The sequence below is a fragment of the Sceloporus occidentalis genome, unplaced genomic scaffold (genome assembly GCF_023333645.1).
Source record: "Sceloporus occidentalis isolate IW3139 unplaced genomic scaffold, rSceOcc1.0.p SCAF_30, whole genome shotgun sequence".
NCBI lineage: Eukaryota > Metazoa > Chordata > Lepidosauria > Squamata > Phrynosomatidae > Sceloporus > Sceloporus occidentalis.
The window spans coordinates 8,107,943-8,134,604 of record NW_028317010.1 but is presented as its reverse complement, the minus strand read 5'-3'; the positions used below and the strand labels follow the sequence as shown (position 1 = coordinate 8,134,604).

General features: G+C 39.1%; 1 protein-coding gene across 1 annotated transcript in view; it reads right to left on the bottom strand.

The window, feature by feature from the left end:
* LOC149299008 (protein FAM13C-like) overlaps positions 1–26,449 on the bottom strand; it is a 49,812-nt gene extending 23,363 nt beyond the window's left edge. The window contains exons 1-4 of the mRNA XM_089486822.1: positions 26,388–26,449; positions 15,841–15,897; positions 11,609–11,807; positions 2,662–2,774 (exon numbers count right to left, since the gene is read on the bottom strand). Coding sequence (XP_089342948.1) covers positions 2,662–2,774; positions 11,609–11,807; positions 15,841–15,897; positions 26,388–26,449 — 431 coding nt within the window. The remainder of the gene's footprint in view (positions 1–2,661; positions 2,775–11,608; positions 11,808–15,840; positions 15,898–26,387) is intronic.
* Positions 26,450–26,662: the final 213 nt, after the last annotated feature.

Sequence of the window (26,662 nt, the reverse complement as noted above, 5' to 3'; positions counted from 1 at the left end):
ATACTAAGGAAGGACGATAAGGGTTAATTAGTATTTCTGAGAGTTATTTCTACCGCATTCAGATGTGGAAATGTTCCTCATATATCAGTATATCCTTTTATAGATATATATTTTATTATTTTCCCTATTTTTTATGTTGTCATCACCAAGAATCATGAAGACACCACTCATAACCTGCCACTCCATTCCCCATTAAAAGGCACATCAGTGCTAAATATATAAACAGATACTACCAGATGTTATCATCCTTACTTCAAATGCTGCATTACATTGTATCTCTTTATTATTTCTTTTCATCATTCCATTGGCCTGGTCGTTTACCAAATTCTGTGAACCCATTTCACTCTCTCTACAATGGGCCATGTTCTGTATGAAAATTCAACAATACATTCTGCTCCTCCTGTGTTTATTGATTCAAAACCTGTCTTGTCGAGGTAGTCATTCTTATCAGATTTTACACTATTTTATTTTGGAAACAGCACTATTACATTCCATAGACATGTTTTGGTTGAAAACAGTAGAGCACTAAAACTTGTCATTGAAGTCATGAACTTCAACTTAAATATGAAATATCCCATATTAAAATGGCTTTGGCTTAACCCCTTAAGGACAATGGGCGGTCCCTAAACCCATTGAAAACAATGTATTTTGAGCCCGTACAGGCTTTTTAAACATATCTGTGATATTGAGTATACCTAACAACAGTGCTTGGTCAGTGGTTTATATGAATGACACCTACATCCTCTTACTATGATGAAGAGAAGATGGTAGACTTAGATGAAAAGTGGGCATGCGTCGGGATGGCGAGGAAGCCAGAAGAGGAAGCATGGCGAATGAGGTACAGTGATCTACATAGCCACTCACATGATAAACTTTAAGATATCTTTGTCTGGAAAAAGTTCAGCTGTTTACTCTACAATCCACAAGGATGACAACTTTGTGAGTAGGCATCCTCGTACATGCTGTACAATGGTGTAGGAGGAGGATTCAAACGAATTCCTGAATCAGCTAGTCCACAAAACAGAATCTTCAACAGTAAATAACATATTTAGATTGGAACATAATTTTATGTATACAATGGCTGATAATTTTGATACCCTTCTTCCAAATAAGCAAAAATCCAGATCAGCTAAATACAATAAAGAACATATTAACATGGAGAAAACAGGTTTCATGGAACTTCAAATTCCATTATAGGCTCAAATAACCCAAATAAATATTCTGCATTTCATGTACATTCTGTGGGGGCAGTGAACGGGGAAACACTTGAGTTTGGTATACAGCAAAAATGACAACATTGTAAAAATGTGTCCCTCTGCGCTTTAAATATTTCTCCCACGCAGGTGTTTCATTTCAGTAAGTGGGGTTTTGGAGTGGGATGATCTGAAATGCATTTTTATCACTCTGCAAAAGATCCACCTTCAGAGTAATGTGTGCAATACCCTTTCCCCTGGGGGTCCTCAATCCTCCATTTGTCCTTGCTGTAAGTGGTAAAAGGAGTAACATGGATGCACTCAATACTTTTTTTTAGTTTTCTTTATTTCTCCTGAGTCTCAACTTACGAGTGTAAGCGTAATAGCATTTTTGTTCTTACAGAACACCGGACGCAACGATCTCCACTCACAGAGCATCTGTTTTCAAACATACAACATATACACCATTCTATTTCCACTCATTTTAACAGAGGTCCCTTACTAGTTCAGAACATAAAAACTCTGGCATGGAGGAGAGAGCAATGGCAGGTAAACACAGTTTTTCTTTCTGAGAAACACTTAAAGGAACTATTTTGGTAAACATGTGTTTAATAAGTAAATAAGGCTTGCTTAATCATTTTCTTAGGGTTAAAAATTGAAATAATTTAGGATTTCCTCAAAAGTAGTAAAAATATCGACAGGTATGAAACTAATAATCCCACTGATCACAGAAATGTCATAATTACTGACATTTCTTTTTAATAGAGTTTATTCGCTAAAGGCAGAGTTTGCAGGAGAGTTGTGGTTTCTCACTTTCTCACCTGACTATTCATTATGAGGGGTCAATACTGTAAAGTTCCTCCAGCACGAAGGGTTGAGTTCCCCCTGTATAATGCATAATCCAACGGGAAAGAAGAAAAAATCTCAGTGATATACCTATACATTATATAGGGCCAGCCAGCCTCTTCCTGAAGCTGGAGTTCATAATGTATAGTGAAGTCAAGGAACTGGAATACAACTCTCCCGCAATCTCTTCCTTTAGCGAATAAACCCCAGAGTCTAGGTATCTTCCAATCAATTTGTTAATTAGACCAGGGTTATACCAAAACTCATACCTGCTTCCCAATAGATCTAATTAAAGATGTCACCAAGTTCTTTTGTTATTGCAAATTTTATTAGACAGTCTCTGTCATTCGTACTCCGGTCCATGCCTCCTTGAAACCGATTTTCTGCTCTTGAGGATGCAATTAGCCAGCTGGCAACTTATACAGTGGCTCCTGTGTAAACGGAATCCTAAAGCAAGTGGAGGACACTTAGCTCTGAGAGTTTGATTACTTGCTGGTCTTTCTGGCATTTCAGACGGAGAACACACAAACAAAGCAATCTGTCCACTTTATCACCTTCCACAGTCCCACAGCGTTGTGATCCGGTTTGGAACTTGGATTAATAGAGACAGGAAACTACTTACCTCTGCGGGAAATCGGCTGTGCCTCTTACGGTTACATGATGAGGGTGATTGTTAGATGTCATTCCTTTTGTAGTCCGACTTTCGGGAAGGCTTGGAATTACATTCTCGATTTCCTGCAGAAACAAACAGGTTTGAAACATTCCTCGCTAAAAGATTGATAAATAATGAGCTTTGCGATGCCGGAGCAAGTGGAACAAAAACACACGTTTATTTAGCTGCTGATGTAAGACGATCTCTCTGGATAGCAGCCACAATGATAATCTGGAAACAGATGGAACACTGCACCTATGAGAGAGAGGTATCCAGCGAGTAATTCTGCTACCTCAAAATAATTAAAACGTGACTGCAAATGGCCTTTCATATCCGCCAACTGTCCTGGATTTACAGGAATAGTAAAAGCTTTAGCCCCCCCGTTGCAATATCTGTATTTCAATTTAATGGGACATTAGTTACAATTTCCCCTACAGCAAAGGACAATCAACTTCTTAATGAAAGGATAAGACTTTTGCATACTTCAGAAAGAATTTAATGCATCTTAACCCTTTCAGTGGCCAGATCACAATTCCTTCATGATGTAAGCCAGTAAAGGCTTACTATCCATGGGCTATATCCACAGCCTATAACCGGGTGACCGCGAAGAGGCTCACAGCAGCTTCGTCTTGTAATCCAGTTACTGATAATTCTATGATCTATGATCTGCCCGCATGTTCACAATCCCGAGCAGGGCTCTACTCTCCACTCTTTATAGAATGCAATAAACACCCATCATTTATTTGTACTAAAGAGAAGCTGCACCTGCTTATCCACTCCAACTGTTCCAACATTTTGGTTATTTAATAAAGCCTGTCACTGAGCCGTATAAAACTTCTGGCGCCTGGAGCTATTTTAGGAAGCATACATACATTCTCCCACCTTGACGGAAAACTCTGCCATTTAAAGTGCTAAATACAGCAAGTAAGCATGCCTGACCAACAATATGCCTACCATTATCATCGCACTTGTAAGAAGGAATAACAAGGGCGGCAGGAGAATGTGACCACAAACACATTATTATGTAGCTGTGAATGCTGAGCACGAGGAAGGTCATCCAGAAAAAGAAGGAACGTGAGGCCTTTGCTACAGAACTTTGCCAAACGAACCTGCCAGACACTTTAAGAAGCTGGAATATAGTCGGGGTCAATCAAAATGAATGAAGTATAAGAAACCGGGTGGTTGGAAAGAAAGGAATGAATGTAAAAGGAAAGCAAGGAGTCTCTTTCATCTGCAATAAGGTTACATGACACCAGGATAGGGTTCACACAACATAGAAAGCCTCTACGCATTTAATGTGATCTATGTTATTTGAGTCGCACAATATTTAGTTCAAGGTGTCTACTTAAACATATGTGCATGGCAGATGCATTCTAAACAGGGGTTCAAAGCACTATATAGTTATTGGAAAGCAGGGGGTCAGCAAATCTAACAAATTCTAGGGACAACAGGTAGACACCAAAGGAACAATCTGATATACAATAACAGTCCATTACAGGCATCTATCCTGAAGAATACATAGTGAATATGTGTTACATCTCACAGAGATAGACAAAAACCATGTGGGCAGTGAGAGAGACTCACCAGAGATGGGAAAGACTTCCATCACATATTACCGGTGACTCAAGTTTTCCCTTTGTGCCCAAAATCTGTTATTCTCTGTTGACAGTCCATCATAGTATATATATTAAAGACCAGTGCCATGAAGTCCTCTGTAAATATGTATAGTGTCCTGTACATTTTATTCCATCAGAACCTTTCTGGCCACTGTAGTGCATATCCCTTACGACAAAATTACTGCAGTTTTTCTGAAGTAATACTGCAGTTTTTTGGACATTACTGCACATTTACTGCACTTTTACTGCATTTGTACTTCACTGTACTGCAGGTATTTTTGTACGGAAGTACAAATGCAATAAAGCTGCGGTACATTGAAGTACAACTGTAGGTTTGCAATATAAAAAAAGTGCAGTAAATGTGCAGTAATACTGCAGTAAAAGTGCAGTATTGCAGTTTTTTCATGTCCAAAAAACTGCAGTATTACTTCAGAAAAAACCGCAGTAATTTTTCGTAAGGGATGGAAGGTCCATCACATACAAGTGTCAATTAACATATGTTAAGTAGTCTAATACTACTACTACAGGAATGTATAAAAAATATAACCTGATTATTTATCAAAAATGCATAATAACTCCTGCAGGGAGCAACTGCACAAATACGTCTTGCACGTTCTTCTTTCAGACGTTACTGAGCAAGGTATCTGAGCTCCGTTACATACCAAGCTATAACACAGTGAACTCGTGAAGATGCATTTAAGGAATCTGTAACGTTAAAGTCATCATGGTAGGATATTGGTGTCAATATAACAGCATGATATTCAGATTTTCGCAACCATAATCTATACTTACAAATTCAGGACAGCTGGCAGCTATGTGATATTACCACTCACTTTGAACATGAACTCACTTTGAATGGTTGTTTACGTGACTCATTAATTCAGTAAAAGCATAGATGTTATATGTAGTGTTAACCATTTTATGCAAGGGGTATCGATGTAAGCTGTTAATAACCCCACAGGGTACATCTAACTGGGACTGGGGGTAATAACCTACATAATAGCAAAATGTAATGGTATATAAAGAAATGGAGGTGGATAAGTCTTTGTGGGAAAAATGGTTGATATTGAGGTTGCCTGGTTGGGCAAATCTTGCAATATAAGGTAGGAAATAGCTGAAGATCTGTATATATATACATATATATACATATATACATATATATATATATATATATGGTGTCATACAAACTACACACTTAAATTGTCATGGCCTAAGCAGTCAAATTGCTTATTTGCAACCAAAAGAAAGAAATATTAAAAGTCAAACAATTAGAATGTTTCCGCATATCAATTGTGAATCCGGAAGCTTTGCAGCTAATGTGCTATAATTTCAAAGAGAGAAGTTTCTTTCTAATGGACACATAATGTCCATCCAGGCACTTACAATGCACATTAAATCACAGAAAACACACTCCGCAACGACGCAACACCAGCCACGGCAAAATCCTCTCTCCAACCAGCTCAGCCGACTATGACGAAAAGTCCACACTACCTGGAAAAGTCCACACTACCTGGAATACCATCGATTTTTACTTAATACACAGCATCCTTAAGTATAATTAAGCTTTGAACATGAATAGACCATATTTATATGCAAAATAAAAGCCATGGTTTGCTACCAAGTATAATTACTTTAAATTAAACAGATTTGGAAATACCTTTTTGCCCCCTAAGGGCATTAGGCACATGTTCAGATAACATGTTTCTAAATAAATAATTAAATATCTTTTGAAATTATCGTCTTTTATAATCTTTTTTTTTACAGTTGGATCTGTGCGTATTATTGCTTGCTGTTCGTTAACCAGTGGAATTTGCATAATTTGATAAATAGTTGGTATGAGTCATAACACATTTTCCAAACAAATCATCCAAAGCTCCGTATAGAGCAGGATCTCCTGGGATCGATGGAGAACTGCTTACGTTCACTGGCCTACATCATGAGTCACATATCGTGAAGCATTAAGAAACTGAACTTGTTTTCACCATAACCATCCTAGCAAAGATAAAATATAAAGGAAATTGGGCTAGCTTAAATATATCCAATGTGTTTGGGGGCCAGTTGGTTTGCGTCATAAGTAAGAGTAGTGAAGGAGAAGTAACTAATAAAAAAAACAGCACACAAACATCTCAATTCCATTAAAGGTCTACTTGAATGCTATTTTTATGTCAAATGCATTTTTGAGTTAGTTCTGCATGGATTCAAGTGCGCTTTAATGCATGCAAACGTATTATACTTGGAAAATGAGACTACCTAGAGTTCCTCCTTGCGGGATGCGGGTAGGAGGTCCCTCTGATGTTGGTGGGTTGTCCCGTTGATGTCCCGCTGGCATCATGGGACACATACCATTGTTGGATTGGAAGTGGGCGTGGAGTGGGCTCCTGCAACCCTGAGTTTCCCCATAGTTACCCGGAGACCCAGAAAAACGGCGCTGCACACAGTGGATGAACACCTGTATTTATGCGGAAAGGTCAGGTTCATGCGTTCCAACCTTATGCTGTTCTCTAAAGCTGTGTCTAAAAAAGTAGCCTTAGACAAACAAGAGAACAAAATCAAACTATGGGTGACAAATGACAAAAAAAAAAGATACATCCACATTGGCAGAAGTGTATTTTATTTTGCTTCCAAGAAAAAAAAGAAAACAAGCGGATGACAGATCAACTTAAATCTCTAAAAATATATACTGCAGCAAAACGTTGGTCCCTTATATTTAAAAAGGCAACCGTAATGCCAGAAAACCAAACAGAGCAAAAAAAAAACACCCCATGAAAACTGATCAACTGTTTGGTGAAGACTGGCGATGACGGGGTGACTTTGACACTATAAGGCCAGCCTGATGACGTACATGCGCAGCACCCCATCAGGTGAGTGTGTTGCACTGTTGACCATCAGCCCATCGGGTATATGCCCAGTGTGCTTGATGGCCAGTCCAGGAGTGTCAGCTGTTCTATTGTAGTAACCATGAGATGAGAGGACACGTTCACGTCTCCTAAGATTAGACTAGTATGTATACACAGGTGCAATATTTCAGTATTTAACTCATTCTTTGGGTGTACAATCTGATTACAGGCTATTGAACTGGCTAATTGATATATGTGTAATTCCCACTTGGAATTCATGGCAACTAAAATAAAGCTGTGGAACTGTAATATCTTGTTGCAAACACAGCTGTGAGGAGCTGATAATTTTGTGTTCCATAATGATATTTATTTTATGTGTGAAAGAATATCAATATGTCCAGTGTGTGGGATTAGATTTCAGAAACTAATACATGTTCAAGGTTTAATGAGTGTTTTAATAAAGGGGTGATGATTAGGGCAGCATTTCTTATCAAAGGCAATGTGAGGATGCTATGCCTGTAAGTCTGGAGCCTCAAGCTTGGTTTATTAAATCCTCCTCACTTCACAGCTCGTTGGGCAATTGGAGACAGAGGAGCAATTGTCAGCACCAACCTGGTTCACGGGTCATGGGTGATTAGTGTTTATTTAAAGTATGTGAATAGTGAATGCCTTTTTCCTATTTTATTTCATGTATTTTAGGCTGTGAGTGGCTACTTTTTTCTTAACTTCCTTTGGTGCAGTTTTCATACTTGTTAAAGTCGGTAGAGGAAGAACTGATCCCGTAGCATTTAATGTGGATTTTGATGGAGCTTTATTTTACGATGGGGTTTTATCATAAAACGAGTAGGAGATGTACGATATACAAAAAAAAACTAGACACACTGGTCTTATATTTGCCTCTCCCCCCAGTAATTTCCATAAGCAAATGGAAAAATTCAAATGGGAACCAGATCGACTCCATTCATTCAAGTCATATAGTCATACCTGTGATCTCTACCGGTCTGGACCAGAGACTCCAGGAATAAGAGCTGATTACCGGGACTCCAGAAGAGTATTTGGTCGTTAGATGGGAAGAGAGACGCGTGGCTCAGGCCACTGCCACCTAGGTTCTGCCCACGCTCCTTCTTCCATGGCTATTGCAAGGTGGCTGGTCACACTTGGCCAAATCAGCCCCACCATAGCGTTGGAAGTCACGGCTAGAATACTAATATAATATACATGCAAACCCAGAAATATATTATAAGGAATATTATAATATTAGTACAGGAAACGGATGCTAGCCTGGCCACCTTATGCCACAGAAGTCAACTTCCTCAACGTAAGCTTTGAAACTAGTTATCTCCAAAATAATTACACTGATTGGCAAACAGAAAACACTCTCTGTCTGCAGTGCTAATAAATAAATGTAATTGTGCTATAAAATGTGATGGTGATAGCGCCTCTCCAAGTCAGGGAAGGCATGGATCCTTAGCTCCATTTTGTTCATCCCTGTCTTTACCCCATGAAGATTTGCCTATGCGTGTATCTAAACAGAATTTGTTCAGTGGAATCACGAAACAGGTGCAAATTTACAAAAGAAAACAAAATCTCAGAACACACATCAATAGGCATTTCTCAAAGGAAAAGCTGTGTCAAACCGGAAAAAATTCCTCTATGAATCACTTGGTACCAAATTCAACCCTCAGGATGCAGACGCATTAGGGAGGGATTTTCTTGTTTCTTCATGGTTGATTAGCATCAAATTAGCAGATTTTTTTTTCGATGTGAAACACCGTGTGTGTTTTTTAGAAAATCATACTGGAGGGCAAAATAGAACACAGCTGCAAGGATCCTTTCAAATCGTATTTATAATGGCAAACCGTACAGCTGCTGAATTCAAACCTTTTTAGTTTTTAATGAGCAAACCACAAAAAAATAGGCAATTTTTGCACATCAAGAAAAATACTATTTTGATTCTTTTTTTCCTTGCCACTGTTACAGTTTTTGCTGTCTTTACAAACGGGTCACAGAGAAATAGTTGAAATGATTACATAAATAATTGTTAACTAATTTGACAACATTCTCACCGTTACTCCACTCATCACATATGACAAATACCAACGTCAACAAGATATTATTGGTCTATTGGTTGGTCTACAACGAGTCTGATATTAGGGTTGATTGGACTATCCAATTATAGAAATAATTAATAATTTATTAATTTTTTATTTGAATAACCAAGATAGGAAAAGCACAAACTTCTAGTTTCACCTCTTTATCACAGGTGAATGCTTACACTGTTTATTTTGTTTACTCTTTTGTTGGTACATATTTTCATAATGGTTTACATGATATGTGATCATGGCCAGTATGACATTATGCAGAGCGTGATGTGGCATGATCGTCCATGCCGACACTACAAAAAGCTCCCAGAAAGCTTTGCTACCGTCGTCCATGGTACTCCCGCAAGGCTGCCTTCTCGCTGCTCCCTTACAGTGTCTCCTCTCTTGCTCCGCCCAGGAACAAAATGGAGTCATTTGATGTGACGTCACTTCCCGTGACTCCGCCTTGTTCCTGGGCGGAGCAAGAGAAGAGATGCTGTGAGGGAGCAGCTCGAGGGCAGCCTTGCGGGACTGCGCGGGAAATCTGCAGTTCAGGTAAGGAGGTGGGCGGGATTGGCCACAAATGTGGCGGGAGCGGGCGGTAGTGGAACACCCACATTGCGGAAGCGGGCGGGATTGGTCAAAAAATCAGCGGGAGCGGGATTAAAAAAGCAGTCCCGCGCAGGGCTCTACTTTGTACTCCTCACCAACCCATGCAAAGACTGCCTTAACCAATCAACAACAATCAGCAACTCAACAATAGGGATACATAACAAAACAGGGAGGAATTAAAAAATTATTTCTTAATGATAATTATTTCTGCTGGATAATTATTAAAGCTAGTTTAGCTGAGAACAAACCCCTGAATGGGACAACTTCACATAATACAATAAACATGTCTCACTTGACAGAAAATTAAGTTTTGACGGTTTTGTCAAAAAATAAAAACTCTTCACACATTCATTATCATGTGTAGATTCTGTAAAATGGCCTATGTCGTGCCACTGTACTACAGCCCTGTAATTCTTACTTCTGTATTGGATAAATTAATGGAAACCCTTCTGGAAGAAAATAACAAAGCTTATCTAGAGCAAGCGTTATTGAGTTATTGAGTTATACTCTAATGTGAGAAAATTCTACCTCACTGGTAGTAGATATGTGGAATATCGTTCCAGTGAAAGCATTATAGGCAAACACAGTAAGGGGATTGAAGAAGCTTTGGATGTGAATTACGTTATCCTTAAGAATAAATAAGTATAAAGTATTTCTAGATGGGGCAATGGGTTCTGTTCTGTTATCACAATCTATGCTCCTACGTCTTTAGTATGTTTCTATTACTTGTTTTAATATGTACGCAGCATTAAGTACGGTGCACTAAATCACTGTATGATTTCTTCTCTGTGAAATCAAAGCTTATTTCTCTGTACGCTGCTTTTGCCTGAACAATTAAAATGACTCAGTGTCCTCCATTTTAGTTTATTCAGCCTCTGCCACGTTAAATGCAGACGCAGCTAATCATATTCAACTGAGGAAGTAAGAAGTCTATGTCCAAGCTGGGTTATCCTCTTACGGCCTTCAAGGACTGGATTTGTGCAGCCCTTGCGTATGTATGTGTGTATATTTGTATGTTGTCAGTCCCAGGCTACACAGTACATCACGATTTGAGACTGTATAGTTACATGTGCATATCGCAGAATATGTAGAATAACCCAAAAAGGTTCCTGTATAAAGAATTTGCATATATTTTTGTGTGTGAGATTTGCATCACCATCACTAGATGGGCCACAAGCTACAGGTGTAGAGGTGCAGGAATAACAAAAAGTAAAAGCTTAGGGATAATTACGGAGAAAATAAATATATCCATAAAGAAGTTATCAATCAATCAACGCCAACAGAGTACCCTTTGGGGTTAAGCTCACTGTCACTATGCAAACGGGATCTGTAAATCAATACGTGAATCAAAACTATGCAAGTCAAAGCAAAAGGGAACTATTAAACAGACATTAAGTGACCTTACCAATTACGAAATCATTTTAGTTTCCTTCCAAAAATTAAGAAAGTTATTGTTTAACAATTAAGATACACAAAAAGGAATAGGCAGCGCTAAAATTACTCAATGTCACAATATGCTTATATAAAAATACATTTTATTTAATGCATTTATAATAAATAAATCAAAATAAAAACAGTGGTGGCAGGAGCCTAGCAGCTGTATTACCCTATTAATTATTATTTTAACCCTTTGTGTTTATATGCAATTTTCTTTATTTGGTGGAGGTGTGTGTGCACTGTAGCACTGTGTATTTATAGTTTTCTATATCAAACATTTTAAGTTTGACAGAAGTTTCATGACAAAATGACAGATTTCATGGTGTTTTCTTACCTGACTTCCTTCATGTCCCTTCCCGTTTTCCGACTTGACGCTTGACCACGACTTTTTTATTTGCAGGATGCCAACAGCGTGTCTGGAAGCGCCATCAAACACCTTCTTTTCCACATGAGGTTGTGCATCCCACGACGGTGAAGCATGTTCTTCCAGTTCTGCTGTTCTTTGAGGGTAATTCTCTTTATTATTTTCATCTCTGCCATTAAAAATATATAAATAAATAGGACTGAAACCTAAAACACCAAACATCATACAGAAAACCTGTAAAAGGATAATGTCTGAATTAAACATCTACATGCATTTTGGGATCATGGAAAACAGTCATTACTTTTATCACATTTTTAGCCAGTTTACTACTCACTTTGTTCTTTTAAGTTTTCAAATTACTAAAACTTCAATTTAGTTTTAATTTCATATATTATTAAAGGAGGAGTTACTAAAAAATATAGAAACATACAATTTGACGGCAGGTAAGAACCATTCTGCCCATCCCATCTGCCCATGAGTGGATTCTATGGCTTCTATTAACAATTATTTCTAGCGGCACTGAAAAATCCATGTAAACACACTGTTTCCTGGAAGACTGGCTTGGTAACTATGGCAACGTAGCACAATTTCAAGCAATTTTAAAAAATCAAAGAGGAATCCAATTTTTAGAAAATGTTTATATATTTAGCGCACAAAGTCTCTCTCTGTATTCCTACAAAAATTGAATGAAAATGTGAGCGAGAAGGACATTGTAGGTACACATGATCTTCTCAGTGAATTTTCAGATGTGATAAATATCATTTCAGGGTTAATGTTGACTATTTCTGTCTCCCTAAAAACACAGCTATCTCTGACAAAGCTGTGCTCAGTGATGAATATGTTTTGAATCTTTTACAGGAGTTTTCCAACAAGGCTCCTTGGAAGGTTTCCTCCTGATGGATTTTTTGTCTCCAAGTCTCGTCTGGGCTCATAATTGATGCAAAGGCAATTCCCAAATGTGGAAAATAGAGAACCGAAACCTTGTACGAAATCTAATTACATAGCAAGAACATTTCAAGTAAGTTTCTTTATAAAATGTTCTGGCTACTCTTGGCTGTAAATAAAAAGTGAATGTCGGAGATACAGTAAACAGGTTCTAGTGAACCAATTACATGCCTTCCAATCGGTGTCAGATTTCCAGAGACAGTGCTCTGTTTTGGCTCGCTGTCTCGGTCTCCTGCTCAGCTGGTGTTGGCTCGGGACGTAAAACTGGGGCGTTAAATAGAAATTCTACCTATACTGGCCACGAGAAGGTCTCCACACCGCTATGTGCTGTCCTCCACTCTGGCACTTAAAGGGTTAGACCGGGCTTCCTCTTTTACGAGGAAGCACTTAGTAACATTCACAGCTATGTGCGATTTCATAGTATTTACACCTTGAGAAAAAACTGCAAAATATTAAAAATGTAGTTACCTTTTTCCAGGAGGTTACAGCAAATTAGAGCCATATAGCCTAAAACATTATTCTCCAGTCTTATACTTTTAAGCGTTATGGAGACAAATAGGGGATAATGAGTAAATAGAGGATTATGCAGAATCCTCCGTTATACATTTGGCCTTTCCCCTGCCTCCAGCTAGGGATGTATTTGGCCAAACACATCTCCATGCATGTGATATACTCACCTCCAGTCAGCTCCAGGGCTGCCCAGCCAATGCTCTGGACGGGATCTATTCAGACACCCATGTACAGACGTGATTTCAATGGGAGTGATTTCCAAATATCAGACCAAGGACAAGGCGGGCAGCTGCTGCAGCAGGGCTGCAACTTCGAGGTCAGATATGTGCTTTTTTTCATTGTCACAACTAGGAAGTACCTTGCGTTATGTGATAATAAAAGCAGTACGTATGGCTTATATACTGGCACTTTTGTTTTTGGAGAAGAGTACCTTAATATTCATTATTCTTTAGAGGGGATGTCCGGGACATTAGACTATCCCTTGTAAAACCTGGGGATCCTGTTCCAATTTTTAAGATAAATTGTTATTTATCTGTATTGCAGGGGTAAGCGGGTCTCCTAGTTTCAAGTGCGGATATGGAAGTTTCCATTGAACTCACATGCCCTTGCATGAAACTCACACAATTGTAACTCACAGGCGCCTGCATGGAAACAACTTGCATTTTACTAAACGTGTGTTGTTCTGCTCGTGTTAACATGTAAATGCATACATCTATAGTCCAGTTAACCATTACTGACCACTCAAGTGTGCACACAGGACAGAAACAGATGTCCGATAAGCTACTTCTGCTTCATAACTGTAAGAAGGCTTGAATTTTGTATTTGAAAAACATGTAACACTTCAATATGTTATTGTTGATAACATACTTTATTTTTAGGACCTGTCTCTTGATGTATGACTGGAAATGAGCCCAGACGAAAAGGTACAACTTAGTACAGCTTCAATAAGAACCAACACAACAACGCGCTATGTACTCTATTTAAGTAATCGAGAGACAGACTTAAAAGCGGGTCTGACACAAAAATTATACATTAAAACTGCCAGTGTGATATTAATATTTAACATAGTATATAACAGGTTTTTAGAGATTTGCCATAAAACTAAAAATTTTAACGGCAGTTTTTATCCACCAGTGACCAACGTCAAGTTTTTTGAAGATGCTGGCCCAGTTAGTTGCACTCTCTAGTATGTTAAACAATACTACTACACTAAACATTTTATTCTTCCTATTGAAGGTTTTATCACAACACAGCAACTTTTAAGAAGCATTTTAACTTTCTATGGCCACATTCTATCAATCCCTACTTTTCGGTCACACAGCAATCAAGGTTTCCAACAAAAATTATGAATGAGGACAATTTTAAATGATGAATTCACTCTGGGAAGAGTTTTGGCATTAGGCAGAATGATTCTTCTACTACTGCACTGTAGAAAAGAGTTAAATAAGCACCTTTACGGCACAGACCGTTTCGTATTTCAAGGAAAATGTTTCCTTCTTATTGTGAGTGTTCTTCAAATGTATATTCCCTGTGATCCATTGAAATAGCATCATGTAAACTCATGACCAGCCAAGTGGCCCAGTGATACAGTGTTACAAATGGGAGAACGCTGACAAAGTTACCAAGCATACTAATTTACCGGCTTATATACCGTAATATGAAAAGATGTGACTGACACTAGTTCTATAAAACAATAAATCACACTTTATGAAGGGCATGCAAGGATACCAGACTGCCTTAGGAAACATCAGCTAAGCAGTGTTCGTCAAAAAAAAGAATCAATGAATTTTTTCATACTGACAATAATTTCATGCATATTGATGATTGATCTTTCTGCAGTTTGATATTTTAGAAACTTACCTTAATAAGAAATATACATATGTTTTTGCATAGAATTAAAACTTATTTGTAATACTCCTTAAATCAATATTTAAATCAAATGTACATTTTAAAGCCCTACACTAGCATAAGTAATTTATGATTATTTGTTATCCTAATAAAAAAACTCATCCAATCAAAGATCTAGCCTTGTACGATACTATCATGATCACAAGAGATATTAATGGAATTTCCGCATGTGTCACAGATGCAGAAACAGCCATGTGCCAGGGACACCCAGTAGTTTGAAGGAACCTGCACCGCACCATTGATGGCTGTGTTTCTCTGATACAGTTATCCCCTCTTCACATTTGTGTATTAATGATTTCACATGCGCTGTACCACGTATCTGGATTTCCATGCCCCATTACAGCTTACTGTTTTGCAAATCCATTCCCTTGTCATATTTAATATTAAAGTGATATAGTCCCAAGAACGAGCATTGCTTTATCCCTGTGCATACAGCACTGAATCATCCGTTTGCCTGGATCACGGATCCAACCATTAAATCTGCTTTCTTTATTTCTGACTTATTGTAAAGGGCATTGGCCATCTCCAGCCAGAAACATTGTCGGAGGAACTAATGGAGAATAAACCCAGGTTTATTGTGGGTTCTGAGTCCGATAGACCAATGCTTAGTTTAACAGTAACAAATAGGTTTTAGATTAAAGGGTCACCAAGCTTACAATGTGTGACTTATCAAAGGTTTAACATGCGTGAAAGATGTATAATGTATATACAAGAGATGTACAATGTATGTGTATATAGTGTACAGCGTGTGTACAATGAGTCTGCTTAATCAAATGTGTATATGAAGGTTATCCATGAATATTCATCTAACAATGAAATAATTAGCATGGACAGCTCACCTGAGCTTGGAACACACAGTTTGGTCCTCATGTAGAGAAGTTGCTTCACCTTCGCTCCTTGAGAGGGGAAAAAAAAACAGATTTAAGTAAAAAAAAAAGTTTTATTATGTAGAAGGATGATCTGAAAGTAGATGAATCCCAGCTGTTTTGATGGAAAGGTACTCCACTTCATTTCTGTTACGTACTAATTCTCCTCCCTATGGGGTCCTAAGTATCGAAACCTCTCTTTGGGGTATAGAATGGAAATTCGTTATCATAGCACGCGTGACTCACAGTCCAAATGTTACAATTTCCACTTGATTGTTTTAGCTGTTGGTAGAACTAAACGCTCTCCTGAAAGGCACTTTTATAAGACTTTTGCGATAATGTCACAGGGCCATTGTGTTTCTAATTAATCCTTGCATTCAATTCATATAGAAATTCGCTCTCATGTTAAGTGCGTTTCATTAAACACTTCCAACAGAACAACTGTACTTTTTAGCTTTACAGCTTCCTTGTACCCCCCAGCAACTAATGACTTTCACATCGAGGAGAAAGCTTCACCTTCTAAGTAAAACTAATTACGTAATGTTATAAATAGCTGAAAGATATCAGTCACGCAGTATATTTTGTTTCGGTGAGCGGCAGATTTTCACAATATCCACCCTGCCGATTTTTTTTTTGCAGATTCCACGATAAATGTCAGAATAATAGGTTATCATCTTAAACTAGAGGGTTAGATGTAATGCAGGGCATTTTCCTTTACTGAGAAGGTGGTAAGTAAGTGGTATAGTGTCCCAGCAAAAGTGGTAGAGGTTAATACAATGAGAGAATGTAAACACATATAAGATAGGAATATGGCTGTCCTGAATAATAAGACAAGAGCAAGGGCTGATTAAGTTGTTACATGTGGAAAAAATGGACAGACTGGATGGGCCAAATGGTTGTTATCTGCTGTCGAATTCTATGTTTCTATGTAGCAGCTCACCAATTCACAGAAACGTATCTAGAACTCAATATTTCGAGCAAGAAGCTTGACTGCTGTCAATGAATGAATCAGTGTAAGGATCTTTGCTCTTACCACTTGTTTGCTGGCTCCTGTCTTAGTCCTACAAATGGCTTACAAACATGACTAGTATGTATTGCCGAACTAATACAGAATACAAAGTAAAATGCATTTAAAAATATAGCATGTGCTTATGATTTATTTAATTGACAAGATGTGTAAATGCATCCAATAGGGCATGATGGGGTATCAAAAAGCACATATATATATATATATATATATATAAAACGTATTTGCTCGATTATAAGACGACGCCCCAAAATCAAAATATTAATTTAGGAACAAAACAAAAAGCCTGAATATAAGACTACCCTATAGGAAAAACGTTTTACTAGTAAATATTAATGTAAACTATTTTTTCATATTTAATAAAAGCTATGATTGAGAAAAATATATATTTTTATTTCCTTTTATTTGCCAACCTGTCCCCCCCAGTTATGCACATCTGCCCCCAGGCTTGCCACTCTGCCCCCAGAAATGCTGTATACCCCCCTATTTGCCACTCTGCCCCTTGAGGTGCCTTTTAACCCTCTGTATGCCACTCTGCCTCCAGAAATGTCTTCTACCCTCCTATATGCCACTGTGCCCCATGATATGCCTTTTAACCCCCTATATGCCCCTCTGCCCCATGATATGCCTTATACCCCTATATGCCACTCTGGCATATAGGTGGTTAAAAGGCATATCATGGGGCTGAGTGGCATATAGGGGGTTAAAATGCATTTCTGGAGGTATATATATATATATATATATATATATATATATATATAACTGCTAACAGCAATCACACTCCTATCAAGCCAAGGCAGCCAGTACATGCTGGAACCTGGGGACAGTAGTGTGATTACAGCCTCCCTATGCCATGCTACCACCACCACCCCCCTTACACATCCATGCTATCACACACACACACTCATTCACAAACATTTAAATACTCATTCATTCCATTAATCACACATACTCCCCCACCCCCTTACCTGAGCTGCAGATCTCCCACTCGCAGACTTCTGCAGGGGTCCGGCTGTGCGAGCAACTTCTCTGGCCCCGCCCCCAGAGGAAGGAGGGGGGAGGCAGAGTTATGTGAAGACTGTGCTAGCTTCCTGTTCTCCTGCAGCTAGTAGGAGCGACGCTGCTCGCAACCAAAGCCCGGTAAGCAGCCTGGCCCCAGCAGAATGAGGTCTGATTAGAAGACGACCTCGATTATAAGACGAGGGGTATTTCTCAGAGCATTTGCTCTGGAAAAAACCTTGTCTTATAATCGAGCAAATACGGTATATATATATATATATACACACACACACACACACATTATAATTCTATATATATATATATATATATATATATATATATCAGGGCTCGACAAATCCCAGGCGCCTGGGCACCATAGGGCGCCTAGGTGTTTGTGAGCCAAACCGGTGGCCGAAACACACATTCGGCAAAATGCCGAAATAAAAAAAAAAAACGGCCGAAAATAATCCCTGCAGGGGCCGCACTGCTTAGCTGTGCGTTGCTCTTAATGTGCAAGCAGCGTCTCTTGTGCTGGAGTGGCCACAGGAAGCAGGAAACCAGAGGAGTCACATGACTGCTCTGTTCCTCCTCCCAGTGGGCGGGACAAGAGAAGTTCGCGCAGAGAGACAGAGATAGAAGCAGCAGGGCCCCTATGGAAGTCTGCGTGTGAGAGATCTGCAGTGCAGGTAAGGGGTGAAGGAGGGTGCATGAGTGAGTTTATGAATGAGTGTGTGTGATAGCATGGTTGTGTAAGTGGGGGGAGGAGCTCTAAGTGATGTGCAGCATCAATACACAAGGGGGGGCAGCAAGCCAGGTTTAAGCATGTACTCCTATCATGCCAAGTCAGCCAGTACATGCTGGAACCTGGGTATGTCTGGGCAGGACTGTGATTAGTGTTAACAATCAATAACTCGAGACTGGGGCAAAGTGTGAGACTGAGTGCTGGGGCAAAGTGTGAGACTGAGTGCTGGGGCAAAGTGTGAGTGCAGGGCAAAGTGCTGGGGCAAAGTGTGGGTGCAGGGCAAAGTGCTGGGGCAAAGTGTGGGTGCTGGGGCAAAGTGTGGGTGCAGGGCAAAGTGCTGGGGCAAAGTGTGAGACTGAGTGCTGGGCAAAGTGTGGGTGCGGGTGCAGGGGCAAAAAAAAGTCCTGGCTCCTAACTTTTTTAGCTGGCTCCTAGATTTATAACAAATTTGTCAAGCCCTGATATATATATATATATATATATATATACACACAGACATAATCATTCCAATATATATATATATATATATGTAAATAATGGAACAATGATCACAAACACAGGGTGTAGCTAATAGGAATCTGCTATGACTTATTTAGAATGGTTTTGGTTGCAGAATTAATGTATGTTCTACACAATCGGCATCTGTGCAAAATGTGTAAAATGATTAATTCTGGAAAAAGGCACCTTTGAAACAGCTGAGCCAAAACAGAAAGGGACTGAATTATGATTTCATAATATGGTTGCTGTGTTGAATATGTATAACAAAATGCCGAATGCAATCAGCTAAAGTTTGGATAATTAAGACGCTGATGAGGTACATGCTTCAGATGAGGGTATGTACAAAAACAGACTATATCTGTTGATTGCTAATTGAATTGTTCAATTATTCCATTGTTTTATGCATGCCATAAAACATAAAACCAAATACAATGGGTTTACTTTTATAAATAACATCAAAATTCCCCCGTTTCCCTTTTTAATAATGCAATTGTTGTATGTTTTACACAATACTGCCCCAACTGTGTTAGAAAGAAAGATGAAGGGCGCTTTTTATGATCTTAGTCCCTTACATATTCTGAGGTCTATTGTGGCCTTGGCAACTCTGGTACTAAACCAGGCCCACTTCTGCTTAATGGGCTGGTTAAAAGGCAAATGTCTTATCTCCCCAAAAGACCCAGTGCCGAATAACACCTTCACAGTTACAAATAATTATGAATCAAACTTCCAATCAGACAAGAAGAAAAAAGCAAAAAAAAATATTAAAAAAAATATTCTTTTGGGACCATAACGCCTCTAAGTTGTGTTGATACACAAACAGATGGGAAAAAAATAAAACAGAGAAATAAATATGTTTTGGTGGTTGAAATCTAGCCAAAAATCACCCCTGACAGCCCCAGTAAAGAAGATCAGAACCTAAGAAAATGGAAAAATATAGTACTTATCTGGGGTAGAAGCTGCAGCTACAGAGCTGTAGCTCCCGCCCTCTGTCTTAGTCTGAAGAGTGTTGAAATCAATGAGAACACTTTCTGTGCATGTGCAGCATTCACCTAGGGGCAAATGCATAGGTAGAATCGGGCAGAGTCCCCCATGCATTGGCAAGGGGGAACAGTATGGAGATGTAAAGTGCTATGCTGTATCCTGTAAATTAGTGTGTATACTGTGCTTAAAGACCTGTGCCAATTTGCCACTGGGCACACTGGGCCACATGCCCAGTGGGCTGGTGGATGATAGGGCTGCATTCTTACCAATACTGCTACTTCAGCCCTGCAGTGTGTGGCCAACCATATCCAACCAGTGGCCGCACACTGCAGGACTGAAGTAGAAGTATCGGTAAGAATGCAGCCCTATCATCCACCAGCCCACCGGGCATGTGCAAGAGAATAAGAATGTATGCCGCACGTACATCATTTGGTAGCCGCTGGCATTAAAGTCCCAGAGCCGTTAAGTCATCCCCAGTCCGGTCCTGTTTATCACATACGCAGTTTCTCCATACACAGGGATAGCCTCTACTCTAGACTTATTGATTAAATTCATCGGCCATAGAAGTGAATGGGATAAAACGTCAAATACGCAAATACTCAATCTTAGGCTTGTCTTTTAATCTTGTCTGGTTGAATAATGCAACGTCAGCCTTCAGTTAAGGAAAAATGTCTAATAAATAATTCACTTAAACATGCCAAAATTAAATCTTATTATAGTAGAACAAAACGCCTGACAAGTCTGAAAAACGAATTAAATACCAAGCTAAACCCATGTTTACGTGAGTCTGGGCAAAATTTGCAATTTGCTGCTTATAGTAACAATCGGGATTCAGAAACACTGCCTGCAAGAAAATATCAAATTATAACAAGTTACAACTACTTCTACGATTTATGTATTTATAAATATATATATATATATTGTAAATAGACATATCTATGCATACAAAATCCACAAGGCTTGCTCTCAGCTTTTATAAATCAATAATAACGTCTTCCCCAAATGCTGCTTGCTACCAGATGCATACAAAGTTCAGAGATGGAGATTTGCACTCAAAGGTCTACAAATAATATGTTTTAAAAAAAAACAAGAAGAATGATAAGAAAACTTGAATCAACATTTTGGACAATATCATGGTCCTTCTTATTATGCTAATTGGTTGTTAAATAAAGTATTATTTGGGGACACATGAATGCAAATCTCAATTTCTGGACTATATATATATATATATATATATATATATATATATACACTGCTCAAAATAATAAAGGGAACACTTAAACAACACAATGTAACTCGAAGTCAATCGCACATCTGTGAAATCACACTGTCCACTCAGGAATCCACACTGATGGACAATCAATTTCACATGCTGTTGTGCAAATGGAACAGACAACAGGTGGGGATTATAGGCAATTAGCAAGACACCCCCAATAAAGGAGTGGTTCTGCAGGTGGTGGCCACAGACCACTTCTCAGTTCCTATGCTTCCGGGCTGATGTTTTGGTCACTGTTGAATGCTGGCGGTGATTTCACTCTAGTGGTAGCATGAGACGGAGTCTACAACCCACACAAGTGGCTCAGGTAGTGCAGCTCATCCAGGATGGCACATCAATGCGAGCTGTGGCAAGAAGGTTTGCTGCGTCTGTCAGCGTAGTGTCCAGAGCATGGAGGCGCTACCAGGAGACAGGCCAGTACATCAGGAAACATGGAGATGGCCGTAGGAGGGCAACAACCCAGCAGCAGGACCGCTACCTCTGTCTTTGTGCAAGGAGGAGCAGGAGGAGCATTGCCAGAGCCCTGCAAAATGACCTCAGGCAGGCCACAAATGTGCATGTGTCCACTCAAACGGTCAGAAACAGACTCCATGAGGGTGGTATGAGGGCCCGACGTCCACAGGTGGGGGTTGTGCTTACAGCCCAACACCGTGCAGGACGTTTGGCATTTGCCAGAGAACACCAGGATTGGCATATTCGCCACTGGCGCCCTGTGCTCTTCACAGATGAAAGCAGGTTCACACTGAGCACATGTGACAGACGTGACAGAGTCTGGAGACGCCGTGGAGAACATTCTGCTGCCTGCAACATCCTCCAGCATGACCGGTTTGGCGGTGGATCAGTAATGGTGTGGGGTGGCATTTCTTTGGGGGGCCGCACAGCCCTCCATGTACTTGCCAGAGGTAGCCTGACTGCCATTAGGTACTGAGATGAGATCTTCAGACCCCTTGTGAGACCATATGCTGGTGCGGTTGGCCCTGGGTTCCTCCTAATGCAAGACAATGCTAGACCTCATGTGGCTGGAGTGTGTCAGCAGTTCCTGCAAGAGGAAGGCATCGATGCTATGGACTGGCCCGCCCGTTCCCCAGACCTGAATCCGATTGAGCACATCTGGGACATCATGTCTCGCTCCATCCACCAACGCCACGTTGCACCACAGACTGTCCAGCAGTTGGCGGATGCTTTAGTCCAGGTCTGGGAGGACATCCCTCAGGAGACCATCCTCAAACGCATCAGGAGCATGCCCAGGCGTTGTAGGGAGGTCATACGGGCACGTGCAGGCCACACACACTACTGAGCCTCATTGTGACTTGTTTTAAGGACATTACATCAAAGTTGAATAAGCCTGTAGTGTGGTGCTCCATTTTGATTTTGAGTGTGAATTCATATCCAGACCTCCATGGGTTGATAAATTTGATTTCCATTGAGGATTTTTGTGTGATTTTGTTGTAAGCACATTCAACTATGTAAAGACGCAAGTATGTCATACGATTAGGTCATTCATTCAGATCTAGGATGTGTAATCTTAGTGTTCCCTTTATTATTTTGAGCAGTGTATTTATACATATCAGAACCAATGTTCCATCTAATTTTTCTTAGTTGGCGTGCGCAGAAAATTTCTCTTGTGCAAAAATTTTCACAGATCAAAAATTTTGTGCGCACAATATCTGCGCCGCATAAAGTTTCAAAAAAATTATTATTTTTTTCTTTTTTGGGAAAAACTTGTGCGCACAATTTTTGGACGTGTGCGCTCTCTAAAAAAGCTTAAAGGGAGCACTGATCAGAACTAAGAAGAACATGAAATATAGTTTACGTGGAACAAAATATGCAGTTAAGGGTTTCAGATATAACTGCCTGTTATTGGGCCAAGACTATTTTCTATTTAGGATGATTGATGTAATTGCTCTTGAGATTTCTGATCTATTGCCAGGAGAACCAAGGTTTAAAAGTAGGATTCTAAGTGGGGGGGTTACTTTAATAGCCAACTATTCACAGAGCATGCTAGATGTAAATATGTTACATATACAGCAGCATTCAACAAAGGCAAATGGGTTGTAAAAGAATTCCATGATGACGCTTCCTTAGATATTTCTTTATTAATTATTATAAGTGGGAAATGCTTACGCACAACCCTTCACTACAGGGTACCTTTAGGACGTTAGTTTTACAGGATAATATTGGAAAATAAACTTTCCTTCTTACGCCAAATATATTCCATAAAAGAGAAGTGCTTTGTTTTATGGTCTGAAAATTATTAGGGGTTTTTTTTTTTTGGATCGCAACGACCTACTTAGGGTCTGAATGGAAAATATATATTTCTGCTACGTCTTTGCTAAGATTTGTTTCTAAATAAAAGCAACCAAAATAAAACATATAACTTAAATATTTTTGTTTTAGTATATCAAGGTCTAATACACACTAATAAAGTCTTTAGGGAATATATCACTCAACATGGTAACAAAAGTCTTGCTGAATTAAGTGTTCATAGACTACATAGTCATTAGAATGTGTTCTAGCTTTGTTACCCACCCTGACTCCTTATCATACTGCAAATATTGTTGTAAAAAAATAGAATTGCTCAGTCTTAACTACCCAGCCTAATAAATGTTTATGGAACGGGGGAAAGTCACCCAAAATATCACATGGATTTTCATTTTGTCAATGAAAATCTACATCACTGTATATAACATTGTATACAGGAGGAAAATGTTTATTTGTGTGTCTATAATTCAGTAGGAAAATCACACTAAGCCAGAGAGGCTTCACCAACGTCCCAGATGTTATGGGATCCCGCTAATAGAACGAAGATAGCCAACACAGATCGCTCTTCCTCTGTTCCTTTTGCTAACAGGCTATTGTAAGGAACGAGAGAACCAGGATACAGCATCATGACGTGATACCCAAATCCACTATGTATATAAAAGCCATGAGAGCCTACAGAGAAGTAAAGATCTGTATCACAAGTATTGATCTGTCTACTTTACTACGTCCAACCAGGAGGGATTACTGAGATTATTTTCCATCCATTCCAAAAGAATAATTAGGAGCCTCAGACTGGTAGTGGACTTGTCCTCTGCCACAAATGAAGAACAGGTCACCTCTAAAACTAAGCATGGAGTGGCTGAGCATTAGAGTCCTTGTGTCATCAAAGAATGAAGGCCTCATATACATTATATATTTTCAAAGATCCAGCTCGTCATGGTAAGGGCTTCCCTAGACCAGTGGTTATAAACTCTGATCTTCATGCACATCTTCTGCCAGAGCTATTCTTTCATATTTCTACATGCCAGCTGTTGAGTTGGTCAATCCGACACCTGTTACGAACCACTGTCTAGCAAGGGAACACTGCATTGTTTTTTTTCCTTTGGCACAGGTAGATCAGTCCAAATGACAGAGCTACCAATTCTACTGTCAGAAGACTGGGACATTAACCGGTCCATCAATGCAGTTAATGACTTGTGAATATTGACTTTTGAAATCCCTTTGGCCCATATTGGATAAAGGCGCTTACAATATTGTAAAACATAAACAAATATATCAGCAGGTGTATTATATATATCTAATTATTTGTGAGAAATATAATCACACAAAAAAGATATACCTGTCAACTAATATGATAAAGCACCAGGTAAACCCCATGCAAATAAGCCATGTGATGCCTAGTGATCATTCACATTTTGGCATGAGGACCAAATATGTTATATACAATACACATGCATAAAGCTTAAAAAATAAATAAATATATATATATATATATATATATATATATAAACAGTGTATATGTATTCTTTTTAAGCATATATATATATATATATATATATATATATATATATATATATATATATATATATATATATATATATATATATATATATATATATAACCTTTCACAGCAAACAAGTAATAACACATTTGGCAATATTCACATAGTAAGATAATACCTGTCAGTTCTAATTTTACCTAAGGTTATAATGAAATAAAAATAGTGACGTGGGTGGATAATGAATATTTTTATCTTAGTCAAGTTTTTTTCTTTTTTCCAGTGACACAAAAAGATAGTGACAGAGAAACACTGCAGGGGGTTAAATGGCACAAGCATGGGTGAATTATGCATGGGGACTATAATATATGTCCGCACACAGACACACAAACACATATATATATATATATATATATACACACATATACTCAAACACACACATATATATATATATATATATATATATATACACACACATATACTCAAACACACACATATATATATATATATATATACACACACATATACATGCATATGTACCATATATACATGTATGCCATAGATCAATGATAGATCGATAGATAAATAGAGGTAGAGAGAGAGAGATAGTGGTAGATAGATAGATAGATAGATAGATAGATAGATAGATAGATAGATAGTGGTAGATAGATAGATAGATAGATAGATAGATAGATCGATAGATAGATAGTGATAGATAGATAGATAGATAGATAGATAGATAGATAGATAGATAGATAGATAGATAGATCGATAGATAGATAGTGATAGATAGATAGATAGATAGATAGATAGATAGTGATAGATAGATAGATAGATAGATAGATAGATAGATAGATAGATAGATAGATAGTGGTAGATAGATAGATACTTAGTGGTAGATAGATAGATAGATAGATAGATAGATAGATGAAATATGAATGTAATTGACTAATCTGTACCGAGCCGGTAACGCTGACTTCCTGCTGTACACAACCTGCTGTCTGCTGAACTAGACAGAGGATGCAGCACAGATCCTGCCGCCCAACAAAGGCAGTTATCACACGATGCATGACACACACACATCTAGCATGTAGCATGTAATACCCGTGTAGCATGTAACACCCGTGTACGCAGCATCATGCATGTGAACACGGCTACCGGGAAGGCAGCCTAAGCCGCCCCCCGTTGTTTACTAAGCACATTAATGGCTTCGTTAATACGGCGGTGTTGCACTTACTCCGCTACAGCTGTGCTGCTGAAGGAATTATCCTGAAGACTGAAACAGAAGCAAGAAAACATCAGACGGGTGAGTGGGGCGAGCCGGCTGCGTGTGAATCGCGTTCAGCAGAGGCACACATTACACAAACATGGCACAGACAAGCCTCTGTATCAGGCAGCGGGAGTGGGGCTGATCTGCACATGCTCACTGTGACTGTACGCGGGGACAAGCCCTGCTGCTGCAGCTGCAACCCTCTCACAGCCCACCGGGCATCGCACTCGGCAGCGATCACT